The 26,382-nt window shown below is 36.4% G+C and overlaps 2 protein-coding genes and 1 long non-coding RNA gene across 4 annotated transcripts in view; 2 read left to right on the forward strand and 1 right to left on the reverse strand.

Moving 5' to 3' along the window:
- The window catches only part of LOC107726508 (neuronal PAS domain-containing protein 1-like), a 61,865-nt gene extending 54,865 nt beyond the window's left edge, over positions 1–7,000 (forward strand). For both annotated transcript variants that reach the window (XM_016536119.1, XM_016536120.1), the window contains exons 10-12: positions 529–676; positions 4,819–4,931; positions 5,023–7,000. In XM_016536119.1, the coding sequence (XP_016391605.1) occupies positions 529–676; positions 4,819–4,931; positions 5,023–5,990 (1,229 nt within the window). In that variant the 3' untranslated portion in view covers positions 5,991–7,000. The remainder of the gene's footprint in view (positions 1–528; positions 677–4,818; positions 4,932–5,022) is intronic.
- On the forward strand, positions 3,173–3,325 carry LOC107726509 (uncharacterized). The gene is made up of 2 exons (XR_001638274.1): positions 3,173–3,237; positions 3,270–3,325. It is a non-coding gene; the product is annotated as an uncharacterized LOC107726509 (long non-coding RNA).
- Positions 7,001–19,861: 12,861 nt separating the features above from the next.
- On the reverse strand, positions 19,862–23,597 carry LOC107726505 (transmembrane protein 160-like). The gene is made up of 3 exons (XM_016536115.1): positions 23,291–23,597; positions 21,306–21,330; positions 19,862–19,920 (listed from the first exon to the last, which is right to left on the reverse strand). Exons 1-3 carry the CDS (start codon positions 23,489–23,491, stop codon positions 19,862–19,864), a joined length of 285 nt encoding a protein of 94 aa, XP_016391601.1. The 5' UTR covers positions 23,492–23,597.
- Between the last annotated feature and the right edge of the window lie 2,785 nt (positions 23,598–26,382).

The raw sequence follows: 26,382 nt of genomic DNA on the forward strand, positions 1-26,382 counted from the left end.
CCTGTCAAGATTTGTGATCTATTTGCCACCCCATCTCTAAAAAAAACTTATTACGTGTCACACATCTCTCTCAAAGTTGTATATTATATAACAGAAATTATATATTTTATTTATTTATTAGTATGTGTTTCATGTCAGGAACTTAATCACACTATTGGATTTTATTTTGTCATAATGACCAATAGATTGTAGGATAAGGAAATATGAAGAGCTTTAGTGAGGGTGGCTGCAAGGTGAATAATAACAGTAATGGAAAAGAAAAAATAACCTTTTTTAGTTCATGATTAAAGAACAGCTGTATCTGTTTTGTCAGTTTAAGAGCCTGAAGCTGCGGTTTACATTTTACATTTTGACAACAGCGCCCCCTAGACAAATAAACAAATTGTGAAATTCTTCTCCACATCCAGGTTATAAAATGTATCTTTTTTTTGTAGCCATCTCCTTGTGGTTTTTGCATTTTAAAATCTATTATTTAATCAGACTCCTTACCTAAATATAAATGTATATCTGTTAATTATTCTCTCTTAGTGCTGCGGAAAGGGCAGGTTGTGACGGGGTATTATCGCTGGTTGCAAAGGAGAGGAGGGTATCTGTGGATTCAGTCCTGTGCCACCGTGTCCATTAACCACAAAGCGCCCCATGAGCGTAACGTCATCTGGGTCAACTATGTGCTCAGGTCAGTTTCTTGGTGACCTTGTGTGTTTGTGTTTTTGAGTGTTCTGCTACAGTATAAAAATGTTAATGTGCTGAGAGTTTCCACAGAGGCCCTGGTAAGCGCTCTTCCTCTCCATCTGTCTACAGTAATCTTCATCACACAAGCGCACACGTTCAAAGAAGTTAAAATTGGCTGAATTTCAGTGATAATTGGACTGGTGATATATAATTACACCAAATGGATGTCAAAATTTTCTGGCTGAATGGTGTTTTAGTTAATTAGCTTTGTAATTACGATAGCTAATTAACTTCTATAGCACCCTGCTGGAGCCATGTTCATGTTCAGAAGGGCTTTTCTAGTGTATGTGTGTGTGTGTGTGTGTGTGTGTGTGTTCGGAAGCGGTATCACAAGTGAGTACCTCTCTTACGGTGCTGTTAATCTCTATGAGGAGGAAACTCTGATGCTGTGTTCCAAAATATAGTGAACTGTGTTGCTACCTACTGGTAAGGTACCTTCCTTTGACTGATTTGAAACAATCTACATAGCCAGTAAAGGTAATTTATTGGCACCAGAAGAATAGCAGTTCTGCTGCACAACACAAGAGAAATTCTGTTTTTACAGCTGATCCCAAGAGTTTGCCATTAGCACATGTTGCTAAGCAAATGACGCAATACTCCAAGTATAAAATACATTGCATACACAAATTTTGGGTCAAATAATTCACTTTAAAAATTTAAATTTTTATTGCTACGTTATAGAACTTCTTTTTATTTTTCTGCCATCTTGGATTTTTGCTTGTTGCAATGCATTCTGAGATTCCCTTCTCTGTGAATAAGTACATTTTAATTAGATCAAACTATTATACATTTCAATACATTTCATAACTTCTCTCGATCTGTCTGCAATTTTGAATAATTTTTTCCAGCAATTTTGTTGTAAAGCATTCTTAGACTACCTTGTAAAATGTCAATGTATTTATAGAGCACAATTAAAAACAATGACAGTTGACCAATGTGCTGTTGAGTGATTTCAAAAAAGGATGCTAGACCATATATAAAATAAACAAGAAGATAAAACATTTAAACATACTATGTAACAATTTTGAATTGAAACAATAGATCCAATGTTTTTTTCCCGTCCTGTGTGTCAATTTTTTTTCCCCGTCGCTCCATGATGAAATGGGCTTAGAGCTTAGAGCACGTGCCAGGAGCAGCTGCTGTTGCACAAAAGGGCAAGGGTGGTGGCGCTGTATTGAAAACCAGTCTAAACAAACACTTAAGAAGAGTATTCTGAGAGAGAATGAGAGTGGATGCTGAGTTCTTGTTATCATTGGTATCAGAGAACAGATTCATTCTCACGTTCTTTATATAGAATATCATTTCTATTCATTCTCCACTGAATTATGTGTTCTGAAGAGTACCGTTTTCTTCCATGTGTGCGAATGTTATGAGTTTTATGGTTTTAAGAAAAAACAATCAAATAAAATTTCAAGTGTAGCTTGATGCTAATTGTACCTCTAATTATATTTTAAGATGTATACTTGTAAGCATTATAGATAGTTTGTGTTTCTGGTGTAGAATCCAACTTTATTTTAATTTACTGCTGTTGAATAGCGGACAATGTTAAATCTATATATGAGATACATATCTGAGAAAAAATGCATTGTTGCTCGGTCGCCACCTAGTGTGCAGGCGTGAATTCACATCGACTTTTCACGTCGTGCTTAGTGTGAAATGGCCTTTAGAATTAGGTTTGCTGCGGTAGTCGGTGTTACTGGTATTACCCGGAGTTTGTCCGTACACCAAATACATTATTTGCCTACCACGGTACTGCCCCCACAGTCGTTTTGCTTTTTATAGAAATAAAAACCATTTAGTTTAGCTGGACAACATACGCTACAGTAAACTGAAAATGTCTGCTCTGCTCCATACAGCTCGCGCTGCAGAGCCGCAGCAGGAATCAGAGTTCACTAATCAAATGAAGAAGCACTTTCAATGTGAGCACTTTGAGTGTATAGCGTGGTTTACAGGGTTCCCACGGGTTCTTGAAATCCTTGAAAGTTTGTGAATCTGAAAAAAAAATTTCAAGGACCTGGAAAGTTTTTGAAAATAAGCATACATAGATACAGGTCCTTGAAAGTGCTTGAATTTATTTTGTGCAAGAAGTTTTCTGGAAAAAAATCCATATTATTCCCTCCGGTCCGCTAATGTGTTATTTCGCAAACACTTCGTGGCCTATGCATATTGGCTTGCTTGATTTACCTTAGTTACGCGCATTTACGGGTTACGTGAAATGTTTCCCGCGTGAGGTACTTTGTGTTGTACGTTGCCATGATGTTCACGCACGCACGAAACTACTATGATGGTACCGCAACGTTTCACAGACACACCGTAAAATTAATGTTGAATTGCTTTGCTTGTTAAGATAATGTAAACCCATGAGACAAGAAAAACTTAAACGCATATTCATATATCTTAAAACGTCTGGTTACATGAGCCTAAGCTCTTTTAAAACAAATCCATGCAAAAGTTAATATCAGATCATTTTAGAATACAGTATAGGATGTACCGAATATTCTTCAGGTTTATGCAAAACAGAAATGAATATTCTTCAGTTTTATGCAAAACAGAAATACGACAAATATAATATCAGATCTCTGTCATATGGCCATAAAAAATGCTTTTTTATATAGTTGTGTTTGACACATGAAAACTGTAACAATGTATCTTACAAGGTAACACGATGTAACCTTGCTCTCACTTGAAATGTGTCCCCACATTAAGTCCTTGAATTTGAGGGTATTGGACCTGGAAAGTAATTGAAAGGTCCTTGAATTTGAGGTTAACCAAGGTGTGGGAACCCTGGGTTTATACTCGCCACGTCAGCATGTATGCGTAGCAAAAATTACATGGATACTGAAGAAATGATGGCGGACAGAGGTTTGGTTTTTTAAGCGACATGTAAAAGTAAAGTAAAAGACCATTTCTTAAACCTTACCAGAGAAGGTGAATATGTTGGTTGTCTTTGCAAAAAAACATGCAAGCACTCTCACCGACAACCTATTTACTTATTTATTTATTTTAATATGATTTCAGTGTTTGCTAAACTTTCTGTAATCTATTAGTCAATATATAATACAGCATGTGGTGTATGCCATGCCTCGTTCATTTTTGTTAATCAATGTTTATAAGCTAGTTTGTTATTGTACGTTTTATTGTTGTTGTGCAGTTGTGGCCTAACTGTTAGATAGTCAGACTTATAACCCGAATGTCGCGAGTTTAAGTCTCAGTACTGGCAGGAAATTTAGGTTAAGGGAGTAAACGACCAGCGCTCTTCCACCCTCATTACCCACAACTGAGGTGCCCTTGAGCAAGGCACCGAACCCCCAATTGCTCCCCAAGCGCCACAGCAAAAATGGGAACCCACTGCTCCGGTTGTGTGTTCATGGTGTGTGTGTGTTCACTACTATGTGTGTGCATTTGGATGGGATAAATGCAGAGCACAAATTCCGAGTATGGGACAACCTACTTGGTTACATGTCATGTCATGAAGAATAATAATGAATCCATCTTTCACGCATTCGTTTTAAACTTAAGCGCAACAGACAATTACCTTTTCTTGTAAAACATTAACACCAAGATTGCCAATTCGAAAGCAAAAATGAAAGCGTCCAAAGTGTTGCCAGTAATACTGGTTTTGTTTTGTGGCAAGTTTTTTCCTCACTTTAACATCCCTACTTAGAATCTGCCAAACAAGTTATTTAAAAGTTGTGATGAAACAAAAGTAGCATCAGATCTTTTCTGAGTGAAACAGAATGTTGAAAAAGAAACAGTAAGTAGGGTGAGGACTTGTTTCAATTTATTGGTTGTTGATTGAATGGAGGCAGATTTGAATGTGAGGCTGCAGTCGATTGTAAGAAAGGGGTGAAATGATGCCTTAAATTGCTGTCTAGGTAGGCAGCTTACTTATGTTTCAGAACAGGTACTATATAAGATTCCAGTACTATTCAAGTTAGTATTTGTACAACTTGTTGTGTGATTCAACCATACTAAATGATTGGAGAACACTCTGTTAACCTGTGGCATAGAGTTTAGCATTTAGACTGTTAAATGTGTAAAGCTCCCTAAGGTAAACTTCTCACACTCTTTTATCTGTATTTTCAGTCGACCAGAGCTGGCAGACATGCCTCTGGACTTATTACAACTCCCAGAAAGCCTGAGGGCAGAGAGGCTTCAAGCAAGCTCCTCCCCACGCAAAACCTCTCCAAAGGCACAAGGTATGCTTTTAGCCCCTCACACAATTATCCATACACACACTGGTAGTATGTTACTCAACAGCCCAAATCAGCAGAGTTATCTTTACTTCAGGCTCCACAGGGACACAGCCATTGAAAGGCAGGACCGAGACAGACCACAAAGGGAAGGAAGCCTTCTCACACACTGCTGGCAGCCAATCAGAGAACACCAGAAAGAGATCGCACCAGTCTGATGCTGAAAGTGGTCCTCCTGAGGTGAGGAGGCAGATGGAGGTGTTCCGGCAGAGAGAGGACAGCCCATGTACCTCCTCAGATCAAGCCAGTGACAGCGAGGTGGAAGAGGACGATGAGAGGGAGAGCGAGTGGGACAACAACCCCACCAGCAAACGGGTGAAGAGCGAAGAGGGGCAGTTGAAACAAGGCAACGGGGACAATGGAGCAAGTAAGATCCACAACGGTCGTGCAGTGATCCAGCATCTTAAGAGTGTGGTGACCAGTTCCGGGTCGAATATTAAGACTGAACAAGAAGTAATGGGAACAAGTGTAGGTGTGGGTTCTGGGAGGCGTTGGAGCCAAGCTCAGCCCAGCAGTGGAGGAACCAATGGCAGCAGTCCACCTTCCCAACCTCAAAACTCCACCCCGACAGAAGATCCATCCAAGGGTCTGTTCAACCCACCCTCCCCGACCCTGTCTCCACCCATTCTGGCCTCATCCCTGCCCAGAGATGATCGGTCTATCCACGGAGGGCGCGCTCCAGACTTCGAACTGCTGCAGAGACTGACTGCTAGTGGGGCTGCAGGACGTGTGCTATTTCATCCCCTGGCTCTCGGCCCACAGGGGCCTCAGAGTCTCTATGCTCCCAGCACTATTCGCTACGCCCCACCTGAGATGCCTACAGCTCACACTGAAGGGCACCACTCAGACCATGTGGCCAAAACTCCCGCTTTCTTTCCCCACTTGCAAAGGATCGCCTCTCTGCCTCCCTTCAGTGGTTTTTCTCCAGCTGAACACACTTTTCCTCCAACTCTGCCCTTCTGTATGAACGGACTGAGGGGAGCAGCAGGGACAGATGAGGATTGAAGGACAAAGACAGAAAAAAATATAAAGGGGAGGCGGAAGAGGTCATAAAGGACAGGGTACAACGTTAAGAGAGGAACTGCAGAAGAACTTGGGGTTTTTCAAACAGTCTTCCGAGCATCCTCTCCAGACTTTTCTCTGTTAATTTGTTAGTGTGTCTTCCTCTATCTCTGGACAAGCAGTCAAAGCCATAATGAACATATGAAGGACATCGTGCAACTTACACAAAGGGGCCATCATTGAGGCCTAAATCACTGGAAATACAGGGCTGTCATGTGGAAGGAGAGCCGAGGACGTTGTCCTGGGGTTGCGTACAAAGGTCCTCTTTGACCCCTAGGGAGATGGGCCCACCTATACATTTTTTCCAAGTCCCCATAAATTTAAGAAAACACACAGGAATATGCAAGTATGGACAAAAGAAGAATGGTGGCAATTGCCAAATAAGACATTCCTAAGGAAACAATACATAAGAAAGCACAGTCCACAGGTCCCTGACTGACAGAGGGGTCGTAATGAAAATAAAGATTAGAACTTTTGAACAGTGTAGAATTTTCATTTTTGTATTAAAAAAAGAATTGTCTTTAAACATCTAAAAAGAGTCACTTGAAAAATGATTAATTCAAGGTCATAGCCATATATAGATAACGCTGAGTTAAGAGACTCCATACATGCAAATGCTCCAAATGTTTTTTTGTTTTTTTCACAAGACATGAGCAAATATCATGGACTAATCTTCCTATAAGAAATTTGAGGGTTTTGGGGGGTGGTGGTGGTTAAGTGTGGGATACTATTTGTCATGTATCATGTCCAAGCACTTATAGTATATTGTTGCATACACGTAGCACTTCATCCATGGCCAGACATTCTAGTTCTCCTACTGTAAAAATCACAAGAATTAAGTTTACAATAGTTGTGCCAGAAATGTGCTGATGATTCCAGAAACTAAAGTGTGGAGAATGTTGTCTGTTATATAAAGGTGTAATGTTTTATTTTAAAATAAATTGTCCACTGGATATCACAAACCTTGTCATAAACATGTCCAGGTCATATTTCACTCAAAAATCCAAAGAAATTAACTGTATTTTGCTTATTTATATTCCTTTTTTATGACATTATTGAAATGTGAATTAAGTACATTCACTACAAATTCTCATTACTGAAATGATAAAGTACTTGCATTTAGTGAAAATCACCAAAAAGAAACCTAAAAGAATTACAAAATAAAAGTGTAAAACAAGTAGACACATTACTCCTTGAGAATTTGGGGGAGAATGTGCGCAAATTTCATTAAAATACTACCAAACTGCAAAAAAATCATAATGGTCTTAAAAATAGGCATTTGATTTTGAAGTAAAATATTACCTGTGACACTGAGATTCACCCCACTATGTAAAGCTAAGGCACACTGTTCCAAAACCTAGTGAGCTGCGTAGCATTGTAAGGCATTTTCCATGCTCCTCATGTAAGACAGACAGTAAAATAGTAAATATTAAAATGAGATACCGCGTTTTTGCCAGATTCTAAGGTCTCATTTGAATGTAGATCCCAGAATGCATTGCAGCAGTGTTTGTGTGTACAATATATTCTTTGTGCTCAAAGTATTTTTAGCTTAGAAACACGCTAATGTAAAATTATTGGAATCAAAGAGTTTTCGTTTGTGTCTGTAGACATAAAATGTGAGGCAGCTCACTAGTTTTTGGAGTCCGGGTGTAGAACAATAAGGTCTATGTTCTTTAAAGATGTAAAAAAATAATAATAATTATACAACGTTATGGGTACCTTTCATGAGGATGAATAGATGACAGAAAATTCAATCCCTTTCAGGGTTTCAACTGATGAAACCACATTGAAGATAACAATGTGGTTTAAGCAGTAGCTAATTACAAAAGGACAGATACAAGATTCACCATGTGAACATTTTCTAGGTTTTTTTTTTTTGTGTGTGTGTATGCAGGTTTCTCTGCCCATGCAGTATTACCAGATATGATGGTTTTCAGTAGCACTAAACGATACGAGATGGTTTTTATTTGTATTTGTGATTGAGGGTGAATGTGTAAATAGTTGAGAGAATCAGTCCTGAAACATCAGCACGAGTTGGTGTTCCCTTAACCTTTACCATCACTGTGATTCTAGCTTCTTTATGATGAGATGTTTGTGAAAATACAGCACCATGAGCATTAAATGAAAATGGTACACTGTAAAAACAATTATTATGATAATCCAAACAACAATAATAAACTCTATTCCAATAATGGAGCATTTCTTTGTGCTGTCATTTTGTCCTTTGCATATTCGAACTTGACCAGTCAAGATGCATCAGTGGTTCATGAATAAAGAAATTAAAAGGGGTTTGGAATGATATGAGGGTGAATAAATAATGACAATTGAAAAAATTGTTATAATTTACTCACCCTCATTTTCCAAACCCATGACTTTTTGGTTATGCAAAATCAGTAAAAATTATACTGGTTGCTCAGTGAGCGATATACCAGCAGACACGATTAACCAGTAGATATTTTTGACTATAGTCTCTACCATCGTCTCTACACGCTCACATGACATTGCTGTGCTACGGGGTCACAAAAACCTATAGTTTGCATGCGTTTTTAAGCATTGCACTTTAAAAGCAAGTGATTTTAAGCCGTTGAAACGTTATCGAAAGACAACACATTTCACTATATGTGCACACTGGCTAAGTGCTGTCAGAGAGGCGTGTGCACATGAAGACGCTGCACATAGCACGGGGATATTGAACAGAGCTATTTTTGCCGCTTTATAGGCCTTGAACGGTTAAATACACACTTGTATGTGTCAAAATGCCCATCTTTGCAGTTATCCTCATAAACAGTAATTTAGGTCTTAAGTGAAAACAAACAGCAGAGAAACCAAACACATGTAACAGTATATTGGATCGGGGCAGCTCTTAAAGTAACAGCAGTCTAATGTTCCTGCTGTCTGTCATTCATGTTGATCAAACAACAAAAGAGAGAAAATCTCTCACTGCTCTTGACTAAATCACTTTTGTAACTTTAATAAGAAGAAATATATATTTATTTTACACCATGAAGAATCTGCAGTGTTTTTATAAATGTGATTACTTTATAATAATGTATGAAGCATTTCTTATTTATTTGTTCTACTGAAATACAATTACTCATGATGTAAGGTTTTGGTCATATCGCCCACCCCCAATTTCTATAGTTTACAAAATATGGATAAATGTCCATATTCTGGTCACTCTTTTTACAGTGAAGGAGGATTAAAGCCTTCAAGCTTCAAAAAGCACCATAAAGTGTAAAAAAGAGGTCAATTTGTCTTGTGTGACTGGATCACTGAGGCAGTTAAATTAGAGAACCAGATGAATCTTTGAAAGAATCATTTGGACCAGGGGTGGCGAACTCCGGTCCTGGAGAGCCGCAGCCCTGCAGAGTTCAGCTCTAACCCTAATTAAAACTCACCTGCCTGTAGCTTCCTAGTAACCGTTCAGACCTTGATTAGCTTGTTCAGGTGTGTTTGATTAGGGTTGAAGCAAAACTCTGCAGGGCTGCGGCTCTCCAGGACCGACGTTCGCCACCCCTGATTTAGACCAATGTTGCGAACCAGATCAAGGAGTTTCATTAAAAAGACGTAACTCAAAAGAAACATTCATTCACGAATCGCACGTACATCACTACTTCTGTGCCAAAGCAGTGGATTTTAAGTGTTTTAGAGAATGATGACAACTTAAAATTAATTCTGTCAGGACCACTATCATCAAAATGATAGATACTTAGCATAACGTTTGGTTTGGCGGTATGGTTCTGTTCTGGGCAAAAAACTCCCTGCCCATCCATGCAGCCTGTCATGAATGAGCAGGGAGAGCAGCAATAATAACCCCCCTAGGGTTAACAGAACAGAACAAGGCAGATATCATCAATGCACTTGATATTTAATTGTAACACTTTATTCAAGATAAAGGAGTCTGATTAGCAAGGAATATCAGAAAGCCAAGTCCTGACTGTGGCGAAAGGAGGAGCTGGGAATGGAGGAGGGTAATTTGCTCCGGAGCAAGCTGAAAAGCTGCTGAATAATACTGAATAGAGCTTATATAGGAATGCCGCGATAGGTGTCGTATTCCTATAGGTAGATGTGATCAGCTGAGAATCAGCTGATGCAAGCTTGACTCACGTGACCTGCCAGAACTAACGCTAACGCTTAATTTCTGATTCTCACACCAAGTGTACTATAATATACTATTAATGGCCTTTTTACATCCATTTTGAAGCCTTGAAAGCTTCTGTCCTCATTCACTGTAAAAGCATGAAAAGGTTCAACCAGCACATTGTTTAAAATGTCTGGTTTGGTGTTTTTAAAAAAAAGTAAGTATAGGTTTGCAGTGACGTGGTAAATGGTTCTGATGCCAGAATAAATTTTTGACAGAGTGATCCTTTTAAGAACAGACTAAAAAATACAATGGCAAAAAAAAAAGACACCAGTTGCATGCTCGGAAACTTTAAAACATTTGAAGTCGCTGTCTTGAATGGCGTGAAGGGGATTGCTTTTGGATTTGAAAAGTGAACATTCAAAAGGGATTAACAATCGACTATTATCTTGTGTAAATTTTGTAATCCACACCGTTCCATGTTGACAAGTTCAAAAGAAGAGGAAAAGAAAGGAAAGATGAAAGAACATGGATCGGATTGATGTGATAAGCTGCTTTAACAACAGCTCCCTCTGGGAGCACATGTAAGCTACCCAACTCTGTCAACTCTTCCGCTCCGCTCACAATAAAGCCTTTTGATTGGCGTTCATCATAATCCGTGTACAGATTCATAACTCTGGCTCCGTGTCTTTGAAGCGGAGTCGGTGAGCTGTCAGAGTAATAGGCCGGAGGGTCGAGACAAAGGCAGACGTTGTGATTGAAACGCGGAGCGTGCTGGTGTTAGCGATGGTGTTGTTGTTTCAAGAAACCCCAGGGAGGGGCTCTGACATTGAAGACGGGTTAAAACCTGTTTTACATTCAAGTGGCAGGCCTCAGTTCATTAGTGTGAGGATCATTCCCTCTTGACGACTAAAGGAATTGCATACTAAAGAAGCAGAGTTGTTGGGGAGAAAAGGCGAATGGCCGGACCGTGTGCGTGCGCATACGATAACTTGACTGTGACCCGAAGTTTCTCCTCTAAAATATCCTCCACGGCCATCTCTTAAGAGCAGGCTGACATATAAACAGGAATTAGTTCCTTTTATGGGTCATTTTGGCAATAAATAGGGAAACCATTGTGGTTTTCAATGATCTTGTGCTGCACATTCACATATTGCGACAATAACAACTTAAGCTTGGTTTAACATACTGGTTCTGCGTGATGGAAATGGCGCTCTGTGCGATTATGAACTCAGTTCATGTAACGCAGGTGTGTGAAGTCTGGCTTGTGGGGATGTGTGTTTGGGCGCAATGCCCTTTAGCCGTGTGGCGGCCCCTGTAGACGCCCTGAATTTGAAGCAGAGCTGCATGCGCTGAGGGAGAGACAGACAGACCGCAGGCCTACTGCACTGAGACACGCCCGGAATCAGTAACTAACGAACTGCACCAAAACACCACAGAATGAGAAGGAGTTGGAGAATAGGCAAGAAAAGGATAGAGAATGTCTGACGTGTTTGAGGAGTAAATAACTACAAGCAGCAATAACTACAAGCACCTGTAGCATACAGGTTTACATTTATCAGTAGTATTACAGTAGCTCAGCAGTTTTCTAAAGAGAGCTTTTTAAGTAAAGGTGCAAACATTTATTGTTGGATGTCAAAGTTTTGTAGGCGAAATCTAGTCATTTCATCTGGAATTAGGCACAAGGGTGCGCTTTTCATTTTCAAGTTTTTCACACAAATTCTGCATGCTTTCCGAAAGAAGGTGGCTATGTTTGAAAGTGACTTTTGAGTGCAATGACAATTTACAATGGATTTTTGTGAAATGTCGCTAATAGGGGCTTTCACACCAAAGGAACCTTTTCATAGTTCCTAGAACTATTGGCGGAAGTACCCGTTTTTTGGCGTGTTTGCACCACAGGATCTAGGAACGGTTTTAGTTCTAGGAACTACATTTGGGGGAACTAAATTAGCTCCTAATACAGAGTAGGTTCTGAAACAGTTCTATAGGAACTACCAGTGACGTAAGTGTACGCTGATTGGCCAAACGCATACGAAACACTGGCTACACATAAAAATATTTTCTCCACGAACATGAAAAACAGTGATAACGGCATTTACCTGTTGTCTGCAGCGTTATGTTTTTTTCTCAGCCTCAGATTTTGGTCCGATTTTAGTGATTTTCAAATGTATTGGGCAATAATGTAACTGTATCAGTCGATAAAATTCAGAACCATGCCATTTTTTTTTAATACTGATAATCAGTTAACAATGATGTTTAGTTCTGTTAATAGGTCTTACACATGCCTTTGCGTACTAAAATAATTTCACAGTGTTTCCTGTAGTAATCTTCAGTGATTTAGTGAGTGGTTAATTTTAAGTTAATTTTAAGTGAAGCAAAACCATGTAGCTCAACTAGTCCAATGGAATAATTTTTTTTTTAATTTCTCTAAACTTTCCAGAATTTTTGGAAACTTTCTAGGAATTTGTTTAAAACTTTTAGAACGTTGGAATCATAAGATGTATGTTACGATGTGTATTGGATTTTTGGATTCCCCAATAAAAAGACTTAAACAAAACTTTTAGAACGTGTAGAGAAATTTACTGGAAATTTTCTGCCCCTTTGCAACCCTTTACAACTTACTGTGATTCTCATGAGAACTACAACAATGAACTGTCTGGTTGTTCATACAATATGCACAGTTAAAGATAGTGATATGAAACACTGCTTCCTGAAACTTCAAAACCTTTGTGAATCATTTGTTTTAAACGAGTGATTCAGATTGTATTTTTAATAATTTGGATTAAATAGATAATACTTTCAACAAAACGTTTGCAATTGGTTAAAAGGTGTTTTTATACATGTTTTGGCCTTTGCATTTACGCGTGGTGTTTCAAATGCTATAAAACAGTTAATCGTTTTGCGAAGCATTTGGTTCAGTTGAACCAAAGCTTCGAAAAGGTTCATTTCTCCCATCACTACCTCAAAACAGTGAATCATTTTGCGAAGCAATTAAATCAATCGATTCATATTTTCAAAAAACTTTGTTTCAGACATCAGTAGTTAAAAAAATACATTTTAGGTTGCCTTTGCGTCGCTGTTCCAATACCACGATGTTGCACTGCATCGGCGTAGATCAAGGCCTTTTCACACTGAACACGAAAATTTGGCGCGATGACGCTTTTGAATGGAAACAATAGATCCCTATGGGGCTATTCACACCAGACACGATCTTTTGAGACGCGAAATAGTTATGTAAAACTAATAACAAGAATATGAAAACAAGATGCTGTACATGGGAAGTAACTAGCTCCAGAAGATGGCGGTAATGCAACACCAAGGATGCAAGCTGCCATTAAAACCCAAAGAAGTAGTTGTAAATTACACTGATTTTAAAGTGCGGTCTACTCTTACATGTCCAACAAAAAGAAGGGACTTCTGCGTCCCTACTTAGGATTCAGTCATCTTTCCATCTTGTAAGCCGTATATGTTTATGCTCTTTTTTGTCTTTGTCCGTCTTTCTGTCTTCTGGCTTCAGACCTTTTCTGCTGCTTCGTCTTTACAGCTGCCGGTTCTCCATTTGTCTCAGCTGGAAAAGCACGATAATAAGCGTGCCTTAAAGGGTTAGTTCACCCAAAAATTAGCCTGTGTTTTACTCACCCTCAAAGCATCCTAGGTGTATGTGACTTTCTTCTTTCAGACGAATCCAATCGGAGTTAGATTAAAAACTGTCCTGGCCCCTCCAAGCCTTTCAATGGGGGTAAGCAGGTGTTGGCTGTCAGCAGTTTAGAAGACGTGAAATAAAGTGCGCACATCCATAATAAAACGTCCCTCACACGGCTCCGGGAGGTGAATAAAGGCCTCCTGTAGCGAATCCATGCGGTTTTTGTAGGATAAATATCCATATTTCAAACGTAATAAACATTTTTTTTTCTCACTTCCACTGCACGGGTCACGTCATTTCATTAAGGTGAAATACTTTTTGTAGAAAATAATTTTGAGTATGGTCTTCATGAGAGCATACACAATTTAGATGACTCACAAAAAAATCTTAATACGCCAGACATTTTAAATTAGAACCAAACTATGAGCACTGTCTTCATTTCATTTCAAAAACACAATTCTTCTTGTGTAAGACTTTTTACTTTTTAAAATGGAACTAATGAATGTGCATGTTTTTGTAGTTAAGGTCAATTATAAGACTGCATTTATGCTAGAGTCCCTTCTTCCTCATTTTTATAAAGCTTACTGTATATATTTTTTCATGTTACACCTGCACCTTTGTCATCGAATAAAGGCCTCCTGTAGCGAATCCATGCGGTTTTTGTAGGATAAATATCCATATTTCAAACGTAATAAACATTTTTTTTCCTCACTTCCACTGACAGCGTGCGGGTCACGTCATTTCATTAAGGTGAAATACTTTTTTGTAGAAAATAATTTTGAGTATGGTCTTCATGAGAGCATACACAATTTAGATGACTCACAAAAAATCTTAATACGCCAGACATTTTAAATTAGAACCGAACTATGAGCACTGTCTTCATTTCATTTCAAAAACACAATTCTTCTTGTGTAAGACTTTTTACTTTTTAAAATGGAACTAATGAATGTGCATGTTTTTGTAGTTAAGGTCAATTATAAGACTGCATTTATGCTAGAGTCCCTTCTTCCTCATTTTTATAAAGCTTACTGTATATATTTTTTCATGTTACACCTGCACCTTTGTCATCATCTGGCAATGGAATAATGTTTATTGCCTCAAAGGTTGCAAACAAATCAGTAATCAAACCAGAATTGTTAAATTCTTTATGATGCTCACTCCTTTACCTGTGTGTAGAAATTTGTTTGTTTATTGCTGTCAGATTCCCAGAAAAAATAAAGACTGCTCTGCTTGTACATAAGATAGGCCTATATTATTGTTATACATTTTTAAAAAGACTTACTTTTTTACTTTCTGGTAACTTGTCATGTATGTATGTATACCTGTCATGTATAGTATAGCTGGACTGTAATGTAACTACTTTAACTACGATACAGTTTCAAAAGTTAACCTCTAAAGGCCACTAACATGACATTTCCACCTTAAGTGGCAGTGTTGAATTCACGCCACCTTAAGCATCAAACCTGTCCTTCTCAGAAATTGCGGGAGACAAATGTGCTTGCATAGTCCCCATTTATGTACATATTCATAGACTCATTATGTACTGTAAATAGCACTGAAGGTCATGCATAAACAAATAGTCTGTAACCTCGTGATAAACACTCACAATCAACATACAATGAATGTCATCGGTTTTAAAAGAGTACATTAATAGAATGTTCTGCATTTCACATTAACATAAATATACATTTAAAAAAAAAAGCCACACTGGAAAAACAGTGAAGATGCATGACAGAGGTGGAAGTATGAACATCAGCCAATCAGGCTTCAGGTTCAAAAGTCATATAGCAAAGACAATCATCTATACCTCTTCAACACTCAAGAAACAAAACGAAAACCTGACAAAATTCTAAATGTGTTCTGGAATTTACAAAACAAACAGCGACGATTCTTAAACGCATTAATATGGCGACAGATAAGTGCCATCATTTCTCTGAGGATTCATACATGGTCTTTGATGACAACAACAGCCACTGTGACAAGAAATCAACAACAAAAAATCTTTTGGATGACAATAATTAAAATAAATAATCAAATAAATAAGCAGCCCTTTGAAGATGTACAAACAGAAGTGGAACGACTAATGAAAGAACCGCCGCACATGTTCCAGAGTCCCCGGCGCTATTAACAAACCTCACACGCATACAGATCAACACGTCTGTCTGTTTACCGTGAATCCCTCCCTCCAGAGACGCCACCTGCCCTTGATATCTGACACAAATTGCACTCACGTTGTTTTTAACTTTTTACTATTTAACAACTTTTTGTCACTACAATTTCACAGTTGTAATTCATTAACCCCTAATAGTAATATAAACCTTCACCATTGAAGGTTAAATCTGATCTGAATGACAGTGGAAGAAGCTTAGGCCATGTCCACACGTACACGGGTATTTTTTATAAACTGAGTTTTTCCTTGTTCCGTTTTAAAAAAAACTCCGTCCATGTGAAAACGCAAACGCATGCTATGAAGCACTGTCAAGAGCATACCAAACCAACAGGTGGCGATATAATCTCAACCGTAAAGCCATGTTGGCCAATCAGAAGCCTGAAAAAGTTTCCAGTAGGCGGAGATAACAGCGCAGGCTCCGACGTCACAAGACAAAAAGGCGTTTTCAAAAATGTACGGTTTCAGTAACCTGGTGCTGCGTTTGCGTGTGGACGAACGGCCAAACCGCATAGAAAAAGCTGCGGTTTTAAAAATAACCGCGTTCGTGTGGACAGGGCCTATTATCCAGGGTTCAACACAAGTTAGTGACGTGTTTTCGTCACAAACAGAAATCAATTTTATAGTAATGCACTATGGAAGTCTATGAGGCAAGTGTTGCGCTACAATAACATTATAAATACACCATTTTTAAAATATAACCACAACACTTAAACGTTATGCTGTTTACTGTGCAAAACTTCTGTGCAAAATTTCTGAGGACAGTAATCATTTACTGTGCAATTTTATATTGTTGTTTCATCTGTCCATATGGATATATAACAACGTTAGCAAGCATTTCTTTCACTAGTGTCATATTTAGACAATTCATGTTTACATTTTTATCCAATTATATTTCAAATGTGTGTATTTTAGTGTTTATGTTGCTGAAGTATCTTGCACCAAAGTAGTGTTGTTACTGAAAACCTAAACTATTGAAAGCCATTTCAGTAATTGAAATAAGGCTGAAATAAAATAGATATATTAAATACATCTTAATCCAAAATTAGAAAGGTTGACCTGGCAACTAACTGAAATAAATTGAAGTACAAAATGACTAAAACCAAAAATCTAATGAAAATGAGTACAAGCTAAATAGAAATATTTAATAAAAAAACAAAAACAATAAAATGACAAAGCACATACCAGAACTAAAATTAAATCTAAAAAAGCTCTTTTAAAATATTATAATAGTATATAAATAATATTAAAAAAAACAGAGCCTCATAGATTTGTAAATACATTATTGTAAATGCATTTTTTTTTGTATGTTTTTACAAACTGAGGTACGAGTAAAATGTGAACCTGGACCTCAAAACCAGTCATAAGTGTCTTTTTTTTTTTATTGAGATATTGAGATTGCTGAATAAAAAAAGCTTTCCGGCGTTTTCAAAAATGTACGGTTTCAGTAACCTGGTGCTGCGTTTGCGTGTGGACGAACGGCCAAACCGCATAGAAAAAGCTGCGGTTTTAAAAATAACCGCGTTCGTGTGGACAGGGCCTATTATCCAGGGTTCAACACAAGTTAGTGACGTGTTTTCGTCACAAACAGAAATCAATTTTATAGTAATGCACTATGGAAGTCTATGAGGCAAGTGTTGCGCTACAATAACATTATAAATACACCATTTTTAAAATATAACCACAACACTTAAACGTTATGCTGTTTACTGTGCAAAACTTCTGTGCAAAATTTCTGAGGACAGTAATCATTTACTGTGCAATTTTATATTGTTGTTTCATCTGTCCATATGGATATATAACAACGTTAGCAAGCATTTCTTTCACTAGTGTCATATTTAGACAATTCATGTTTACATTTTTATCCAATTATATTTCAAATGTGTGTATTTTAGTGTTTATGTTGCTGAAGTATCTTGCACCAAAGTAGTGTTGTTACTGAAAACCTAAACTATTGAAAGCCATTTCAGTAATTGAAATAAGGCTGAAATAAAATAGATATATTAAATACATCTTAATCCAAAATTAGAAAGGTTGACCTGGCAACTAACTGAAATAAATTGAAGTACAAAATGACTAAAACCAAAAATCTAATGAAAATGAGTACAAGCTAAATAGAAATATTTAATAAAAAAACAAAAACAATAAAATGACAAAGCACATACCAGAACTAAAATTAAATCTAAAAAAGCTCTTTTAAAATATTATAATAGTATATAAATAATATTAAAAAAACAGAGCCTCATAGATTTGTAAATACATTATTGTAAATGCATTTTTTTTTGTATGTTTTTACAAACTGAGGTACGAGTAAAATGTGAACCTGGACCTCAAAACCAGTCATAAGTGTCTTTTTTTTTTTATTGAGATATTGAGATTGCTGAATAAAAAAAGCTTTCCATTGATGTATGGTTTGTTAGGATAGGACAATATTTGGTCGAGATACAACTATTTTAATATCTGGAATCTGAGGGTGCAAAAAAGTCTAAATATTGAGAAAATCGCCTTTAAAGTTGTCCAAAAAAATTTAGGAGCACCTTCTAATCAATAATCCAAAATTTGATAAAAAATTAGCCTTCCCTATTACGAGGTGATATTTGACTCAAAGTGATTTACAGTGGAATTTAGTTTTTACCTTTTATAATGGCATTTTTCTAACTTTATTAAATGTAATCTTTTATGTCACATTTTTTTAAAATTCTATTTTATAAGCTTTTTAAAAAATCTTATTAAAACCACAGAATAAGAACAAATAGAATAAGAAGAATAAGTTAATAATCAAATGAAATCAGTATTAAAATTAATTTGTACAGAGGTGGCACAGAAGAACACAAAAGTGGCATGTAGGTGTATTTTCAGACATTTAATGAGGATCAGAGGTGGCATGAGTGCAATTAAATCCATAAATTCATGTTAAGTTTTTTTTTTTATGGTAGGAAATTTACAAAGTATCTTCATGGAAAATCATTTTTACTTAATATCCTAATGATTTTTGCCATAAAAGAAAAAATCTATAATTTTGTATTGTTGGCCATTGCTACAAATACAGGTGCATCTCAATAAATTAGAATGTCGACTTATGACTGGTTTTGTGGTCACAAATGATCATTTTACTTTTTAACTTGTTTAAAACCTGAATTATACCTTTAGCACCACTAATCATTTATCCAAAATAACAGACAGGAAAAATGAGCAATTGACAACGATTTAATCTGTAAAGGACATTTTGGATGACACGGTTGATTTATTCCTTCTTGTAGTCCAGCAAGATTTGTGTATTTGCTTTGAACAGGGAAAAACAGCATTTAAACTAGAGTTGATCTAGATCTAGAGTTGACTGATTGTAAGTGTGCAGCGTGCATGATTCAATGATAAGTAAACATAGACACACTCCAGTAGAGTGAATGACTGTATGGTCCGCACACACATGCCTGACACTACATCTCACATCAGCAGAATATCTACACACATAAGACAGCAAACGGCACGACTGTATGCTGGGAAAAAAAGGTACCAACAATATCTATATTTTGGATTCATGCATAACAAAAGAAAAGATGTGCTGACATCTCGAGCCTCGAGGCAGCAGACGACGTCTAGAAGTTCTTATCAAATCTGCAAGGAGTGATTTTATTAAATAAGACTGCGACCGCTAGAGCAGGAAATCTGAAATGAATTGTGAGAGATGTGAGGTAATCATTTAAAAATAAATCCTGAACCAGGCCTAAATAGATGGAAAAATGCTATACTATGTAGAAACCATGAATTATAAAAGTACACTTTACAATAAGGTTCAACTGGTTACTTACTTTCACAGAACATCTTGATTAATGTTCATGTCTACACGTACAAATACGTTTATAAATTATATATTTATATTTAAATGATGAATGTAAAAATCTAAATGATAAAACTCATAATTGTTATACATTATAAATTAAATATATTGCCAGGAGACCATTCCGGAACCAGGACAAAAATCCTGCAAAAAAATAAATGAATAAATAAAAATTGCTTTAGGGAAATGCTTATTTGCCTAGATGTAAAGTACTTAACTGCAGGAAATATGCTATTTAAGTATCAAAAAATTTTTTGAAGCATCATTTAATATTTTTGTATGGAGCACAACAGTCAGTTCCAGATATAAAAAATCCCATTCATTTTCTTTTCAGGGGACTTTATTTTTTATGATAACTTGTAAACCATTAAAGACAGACCTTGTGTCAGCTATGATGTTGTTAATCTTTTGTTTAAGCCATCAGTTTACAGTATTTCAACTTATATTTTTTTTAATATTCATGTTTAACAGCAGAATTCCTGGTGAAAATAATTCCAATATATATATATATACACACACACACACACAGTATATGCATATTTTGTAATAAATATTTCTATATATATTTATAATCACCCCTTTTAAATTAGTAGTTTTATATTTATTCATAATTTTTATTTTGATTACATCATTCACAATGCTTCATGGGATTGTAGTTCTTGCCTTCAATATAGTTAAGTACACTGTTTTCTACCTTTGTCTTTTTGTCCAATTTTCTTTCCTTTGTTTCACTTTAAATCAATCATTTCAAAGTTTGTCATTTTGTGATTCACCTTGTAAATGGTTGGTTTGGTTCATGGTTTTGAACTGTTGCACTTTATTACAAAACCGTGAATTTCGGGTGTTAAAGGATTAGTTCACCCAAACATGAATGTTCTTGCATCATTTACTCACACTCATGTCCCAAACCCTTATGACTTTTACCGTTCAACACAAATTGAAAATGATAATGTTTTTGCTTATTCCCAATAAATTACAACAAACTGAAGATTTCATGCTTCAAAAGGACCCCAAAACACCATAAAAGTAACATAATATCAGTTTAAATGACTTGTGCAATTTATTTCAAGTATTACATCATATGAGAACTTTGAGTAATAGACTGAAATGTAATTCATTATTCACTGATAATCTTGACTGAATAATACAGACCAGTTTGAAATGAATTAGACTGAAATAAATCAAACAATTAATTAAAACCTGACTCAATTCACAAATTGTACACAAACTGATCTTGAAAAAGCTTTCAGATTTTTAGCCTGTTCTTTAAACAAAGGTACAACACATTTCGGCTTATGATACTTTATGTATGTATGTATGTATGTATTTATTTAGAGCTTGACAGTCCTACTACTTTTCAATATACTTATAGCAGACAAAATATTCCATAAAAAGTAAGAAAAAAACAACAACAACAGAAAAACACAGTCATAGTTTGGAAAGACATGGATGTGAGTAAATGATGACAGGATTTTCTATATGTCAATAGCCTAATTCGTGTTTCATTAATGCTGGACAAATGACCTCACCTGTTTCATGAGACTTCCGCAGCATCTACAAAATAAAATAAAATAGTATAAGGGTCTACAAAACAGATTATTTGGCAGTTAACTCAATGAAAAAAAATATATAAATGAAATATGAAAAAAATATTTACAGTACTACCATTATTATTAGTAATAGTATTATTGACAAGCAGTATTATACCAGGGTAATGCCATGAATTTCAGACACATTATATAGCCCTATAATACATAATTTTGTACCAGAACCATCGTAGAATCACATTCATTGGAATACAATGTTAATAAAACATTTTATGAATATAATAATCATATGACAACATAAAATACCACTAAGTGTACCACAGTACCACCAGTACTTTTCGTAATTAGTGTAATATAAAAAGGAACAATTGTAATTTAACAAATAAACTAATACTCTGTCTGTGTTTACCAGCACATCAGCTCTGTCTAGCTCAGTGAAGTACTGTTATACAGTAATACTCTGTGTTTACCAGCGCATCAGCTCTGTCTAGCTCAGTGAAGTACTGTTATACAGTAATACTCTGTGTTTACCAGCGCATCAGCTCTGTCTAGCTCAGTGAAGTACTGTTATACAGTAATACTCTGTGTTTACCAGCGCATCAGCTCTGTCTAGCTCAGTGAAGTACTGTTATACAGTAATACTCTGTGTTTACCAGCGCATCAGCTCTGTCTAGCTCAGTGAAGTACTGTTATACAGTAATACTCTGTGTTTACCAGCGCATCAGCTCTGTCTAGCTCAGTGAAGTACTGTTATACAGTAATACTCTGTGTTTACCAGCGCATCAGCTCTGTCTAGCTCAGTGAAGTACTGTTATACAGTAATACTCTGTGTTTGTGTTTACCAGCGCATCAGCTGTCTAGCTCAGTAAAGTACTGTTATACAGTAATACTCTGTGTCTGTGTTTATCAGAGCATCAGCTCGGTCTAGCTCAGTGAAGTACTGTTATACAGTAATACTCGGTGTCTGTGTTTATCAGCGCATCACCTCTGTCTAGCTCAGTGAAGTACTGGTATACAGTAATACTCTGTGTCTGGGTTTATCAGTGCATCAGCTCTGTCTAGCTCAGTGAAGTACTGGTATACAGTAATACTCTGTGTCTGGGTTTATCAGTGCATCAGCTCTGTCTAGCTCAGTGAAGTACTGGTATACAGTAATACTCTGTGTCTGGGTTTATCAGTGCATCAGCTCTGTCTAGCTCAGTGAAGTACTGGTATACAGTAATACTCTGTGTCTGGGTTTATCAGTGCATCAGCTCTGTCTAGCTCAGTGAAGTACTGGTATACAGTAATACTCTGTGTCTGGGTTTATCAGTGCATCAGCTCTGTCTAGCTCAGTGAAGTACTGGTATACAGTAATACTCTGTGTCTGGGTTTATCAGTGCATCAGCTCTGTCTAGCTCAGTGAAGTACTGGTATACAGTAATACTCTGTGTCTGGGTTTATCAGTGCATCAGCTCTGTCTAGCTCAGTGAAGTACTGGTATACAGTAATACTCTGTGTCTGGGTTTATCAGTGCATCAGCTCTGTCTAGCTCAGTGAAGTACTGGTATACAGTAATACTCTGTGTCTGGGTTTATCAGTGCATCAGCTCTGTCTAGCTCAGTGAAGTACTGGTATACAGTAATACTCTGTGTCTGGGTTTATCAGTGCATCAGCTCTGTCTAGCTCAGTGAAGTACTGGTATACAGTAATACTCTGTGTCTGGGTTTATCAGTGCATCAGCTCTGTCTAGCTCAGTGAAGTACTGGTATACAGTAATACTCTGTGTCTGTGTTTATCAGCGCATCACCTCTGTCTAGCTCAGTGAAGTACTGTTATACAGTAATAGTCTGTGTTTGTGTTTACCAGCGCATCACCTCTATCTAGCTCAGTGAAGTACTGTTATACAGTAATACTCTGTGTTTGTGTTTACCAGCACATCAGCTCTGTCTAGCTCGTACTGTTATACACTAATACTCTGTGTTTACCAGCGCATCAGCTCTGTCTAGCTCAGTGAAGTACTGTTGCTCCGGTGATGATCGTGATCTGTTCAGCGGGGTTTTCTCCGCCGCGCGTCGCGCGCTCCCCTGGTGAAGCGCTCGCGCTGGAGCCCAAACATACTGCAGCAGCAGCGGCCGCCGCACGAGCCAAGAAAACCGCCTGCATGTTAACCAACTTATGGAAGCCATTGCTTGTGATGGGGGTTAAACTCAAAACACGACCTTTACCCGACCTCTAAACTTTGACACTGCAGGTGAGCGTGCGTAAAGACGCTGCCGCGTGCTCGCAGGAGTGTGCGTGGATTTCAGTGGCGCCATCTATCTTTACTTCCTCACGTGGTGTATGTATCTTTATATATATATATAAATAATATATATCAGATATATATATCAGAAAGAGACATTAGAACAAGAACATATGGGGGATACAATAAAAATTAAAGAACAAGTTACATGTATATGACAAATATTGTACATAATATAAACAATTATACACAAGAGGCGGCTGTATACAAGTACAAATTTATATAACGTTAAAGTTAGTAAAACCTTTACAAACTTTCACCGTTTTAATTGCTTGTTGTGGTATAGAAAGTCGTATATTAACTTTTCAATGTAATGCTTCATTTCCTTCCTAAAACTTTTATTTTTTTCAGGAGAACTTACATTTGCCAATATGAAATTTTGCTTGTAAAAAAAAAAAAAAAAAAAAAGATTTATCATGTAAACGTGAGTCTGCTTTTCTTTGCTGTTCTCTTAAGATACCAAATAATACACATTTCCATAACTAAAATGATTGTCAATATTTTGTACAATAAAATTACAGACATTCTGCCAAAATTGGTTTACAAAAGGAGAATGCCAAAACAAATGTACCACAGTTTCAGGGCAACTGACACAAAAGGAGCAACTAAAATTAATATCAGATTTAATTATGTTAGCCTATATAATGAGTTCGTATTAAATATCACTGATACGTGTAGTTATTTTTATTTATTTATTTATTTGCATTTCTTTGTGAGCTACTGTATTTTAAAATGCATCATTTTTTAAACGTTTAAAGGTTTTAAAGGGGTCATATGATGCTTTTTTAAAGATCATTATTTTGTGTATTTGTGTAACAGAATATGTTGACATGCTTTAATGTTCAAAAAACACATTATTTTTCAAATACTGTACATTATTGTAGGTCCTCTATGCCCCGCCTCGACATAGTGTCCATAAGGTGGAGCCAAAACACAACAAAATATTATAGTGTACAAAATTTTATTTGTACACAAGCTTATTTCCGCCACACGCTTTGGTAAATCATAATTTTGACATAAAAAGACTTATGACTTAGAAAAGTCGAAATTATAAGATACTAGTTCATAAAAAAATATGAAACAAGTCGAAATTATGAGGGAAAAGTTAGCCTATGAGTCAAAATCTTTTGTAATTTTTTTGTCATAATTTTGACTTATTATGTAACGATTTTCATTCATATGTAATTTTGACTTTTTCCCACAAAAATGAAATAGTATCTCATAATTTAGACTTTTATGCCATATTTATGATTTACCAAAGCATGATTTTTTTTTCTTATGTGGTGAAAATGGGCTTGATATTATTTTAATTAGTCTTGTGTGAATGTACATGATAATCATAAATTACATAAATTAATTACAACACAATTCCAAAATAACTTTCATAGATTTATATAAAACAAAATAAAAAAAATATATATAATAAAATGAACAAAATCGTATTTAGGTGTAAACTGCATTTTTTTTTTTTTGTTAGGGTTTAATATTTTCTGTTAATATGATGCATATTTGGAGGCATTCAGTAAATCACTTAAAATGTAACAAAATACCAAGCCAATGACATTTATTTATATTAAAGACAACACAAGCACACTTTTAAAACAACACATAACACATAACACAAAAATAAGTTTACATGTTTTATTATGATTAATTGGAAACCCTAAAACTCGACTGGAAAATCCAGACTGTAGCTGTATTTCTGAACACTAACTGGTCTTAGATGCTTATTAGCTTGTTAACTAATCCAGAAACCTGTTTGACCACCTTACGATTGGATGCCTAGCTGGTAGCAGCATATTTTTAGTTGTTGCAAACCACTTTTTAAATGTCAAAATGCTTTCTAAGGCCACTGTACTGTACATACTGTACTGTAATGAGAGCGAGGGTAACATAAGAAAGTCATTCAGAGGATGTGCTGGTGTTGTGTGTTTGAGTGGCCTCTTCCGGCCTGCTTCTCTCTCACTGCAGAGGCCTTTTGTCTTGAATGTGATCCTCTGGGATTGTGGGTCACCACGCCTGAACACCCTGATGGTCATATAGCGTGAGGAACACAGAGAGGAAGGAGGGGGTCGCAGGCTGTGTATTTGAATGTACGTGTGTGTGAAGAATGCGTTTGGGAAAGGACTGCCTTTGATATAAAGAGTAACTAAACTCAGATTGTCACGCTATGATGCTGTTCCTCATGCAGACTGCAGACGTTTTCTTGTCAAGGCATGTTTTATTAAGCCTGCCAATTTAATGTTCATTAAGTGTGCAAGTGCACATGGACCAGCATTTAAACAATGATCCACCGTACAGTCTACCACAAACTCAACTGCAAAGTAGATAAATCATAGATTCCTGTCCAATTATATGGAAATAAACAATAATATATTGACTTCAAAAGACATGCATACTTTGAATTTTCTTCATTTGAGGACTTTTCACACCGTATGTTTAGCTACATATTTTAAAGTTAAGCTTTTTCACTTTTATTGGACAGAACAGGAGGAGAAGAGAGAAAAACAACTCTTAAAATCTTATTTAATTTGTTTTGAATGAATGAATGAATGAATGATTGAATTAGGACTGACAAAATAAAAGTTTGTGTTTACATAATATATGTGTGTGTACTGTGAATATTTATTATGTATATATAAATACACACACATACATGTATATATTTATAAATTATATATATATATATATATATATATATATATATATATAATTTATAAATATATACATGTATGTGTGTGTATTTATATATACATAATAAATATACACAGTACA

Source organism: Sinocyclocheilus rhinocerous, unplaced genomic scaffold (genome assembly GCF_001515625.1).
Source record: "Sinocyclocheilus rhinocerous isolate Xijiao unplaced genomic scaffold, SAMN03320098_v1.1 scaffold2985, whole genome shotgun sequence".
Taxonomy (NCBI): domain Eukaryota; kingdom Metazoa; phylum Chordata; class Actinopteri; order Cypriniformes; family Cyprinidae; genus Sinocyclocheilus; species Sinocyclocheilus rhinocerous.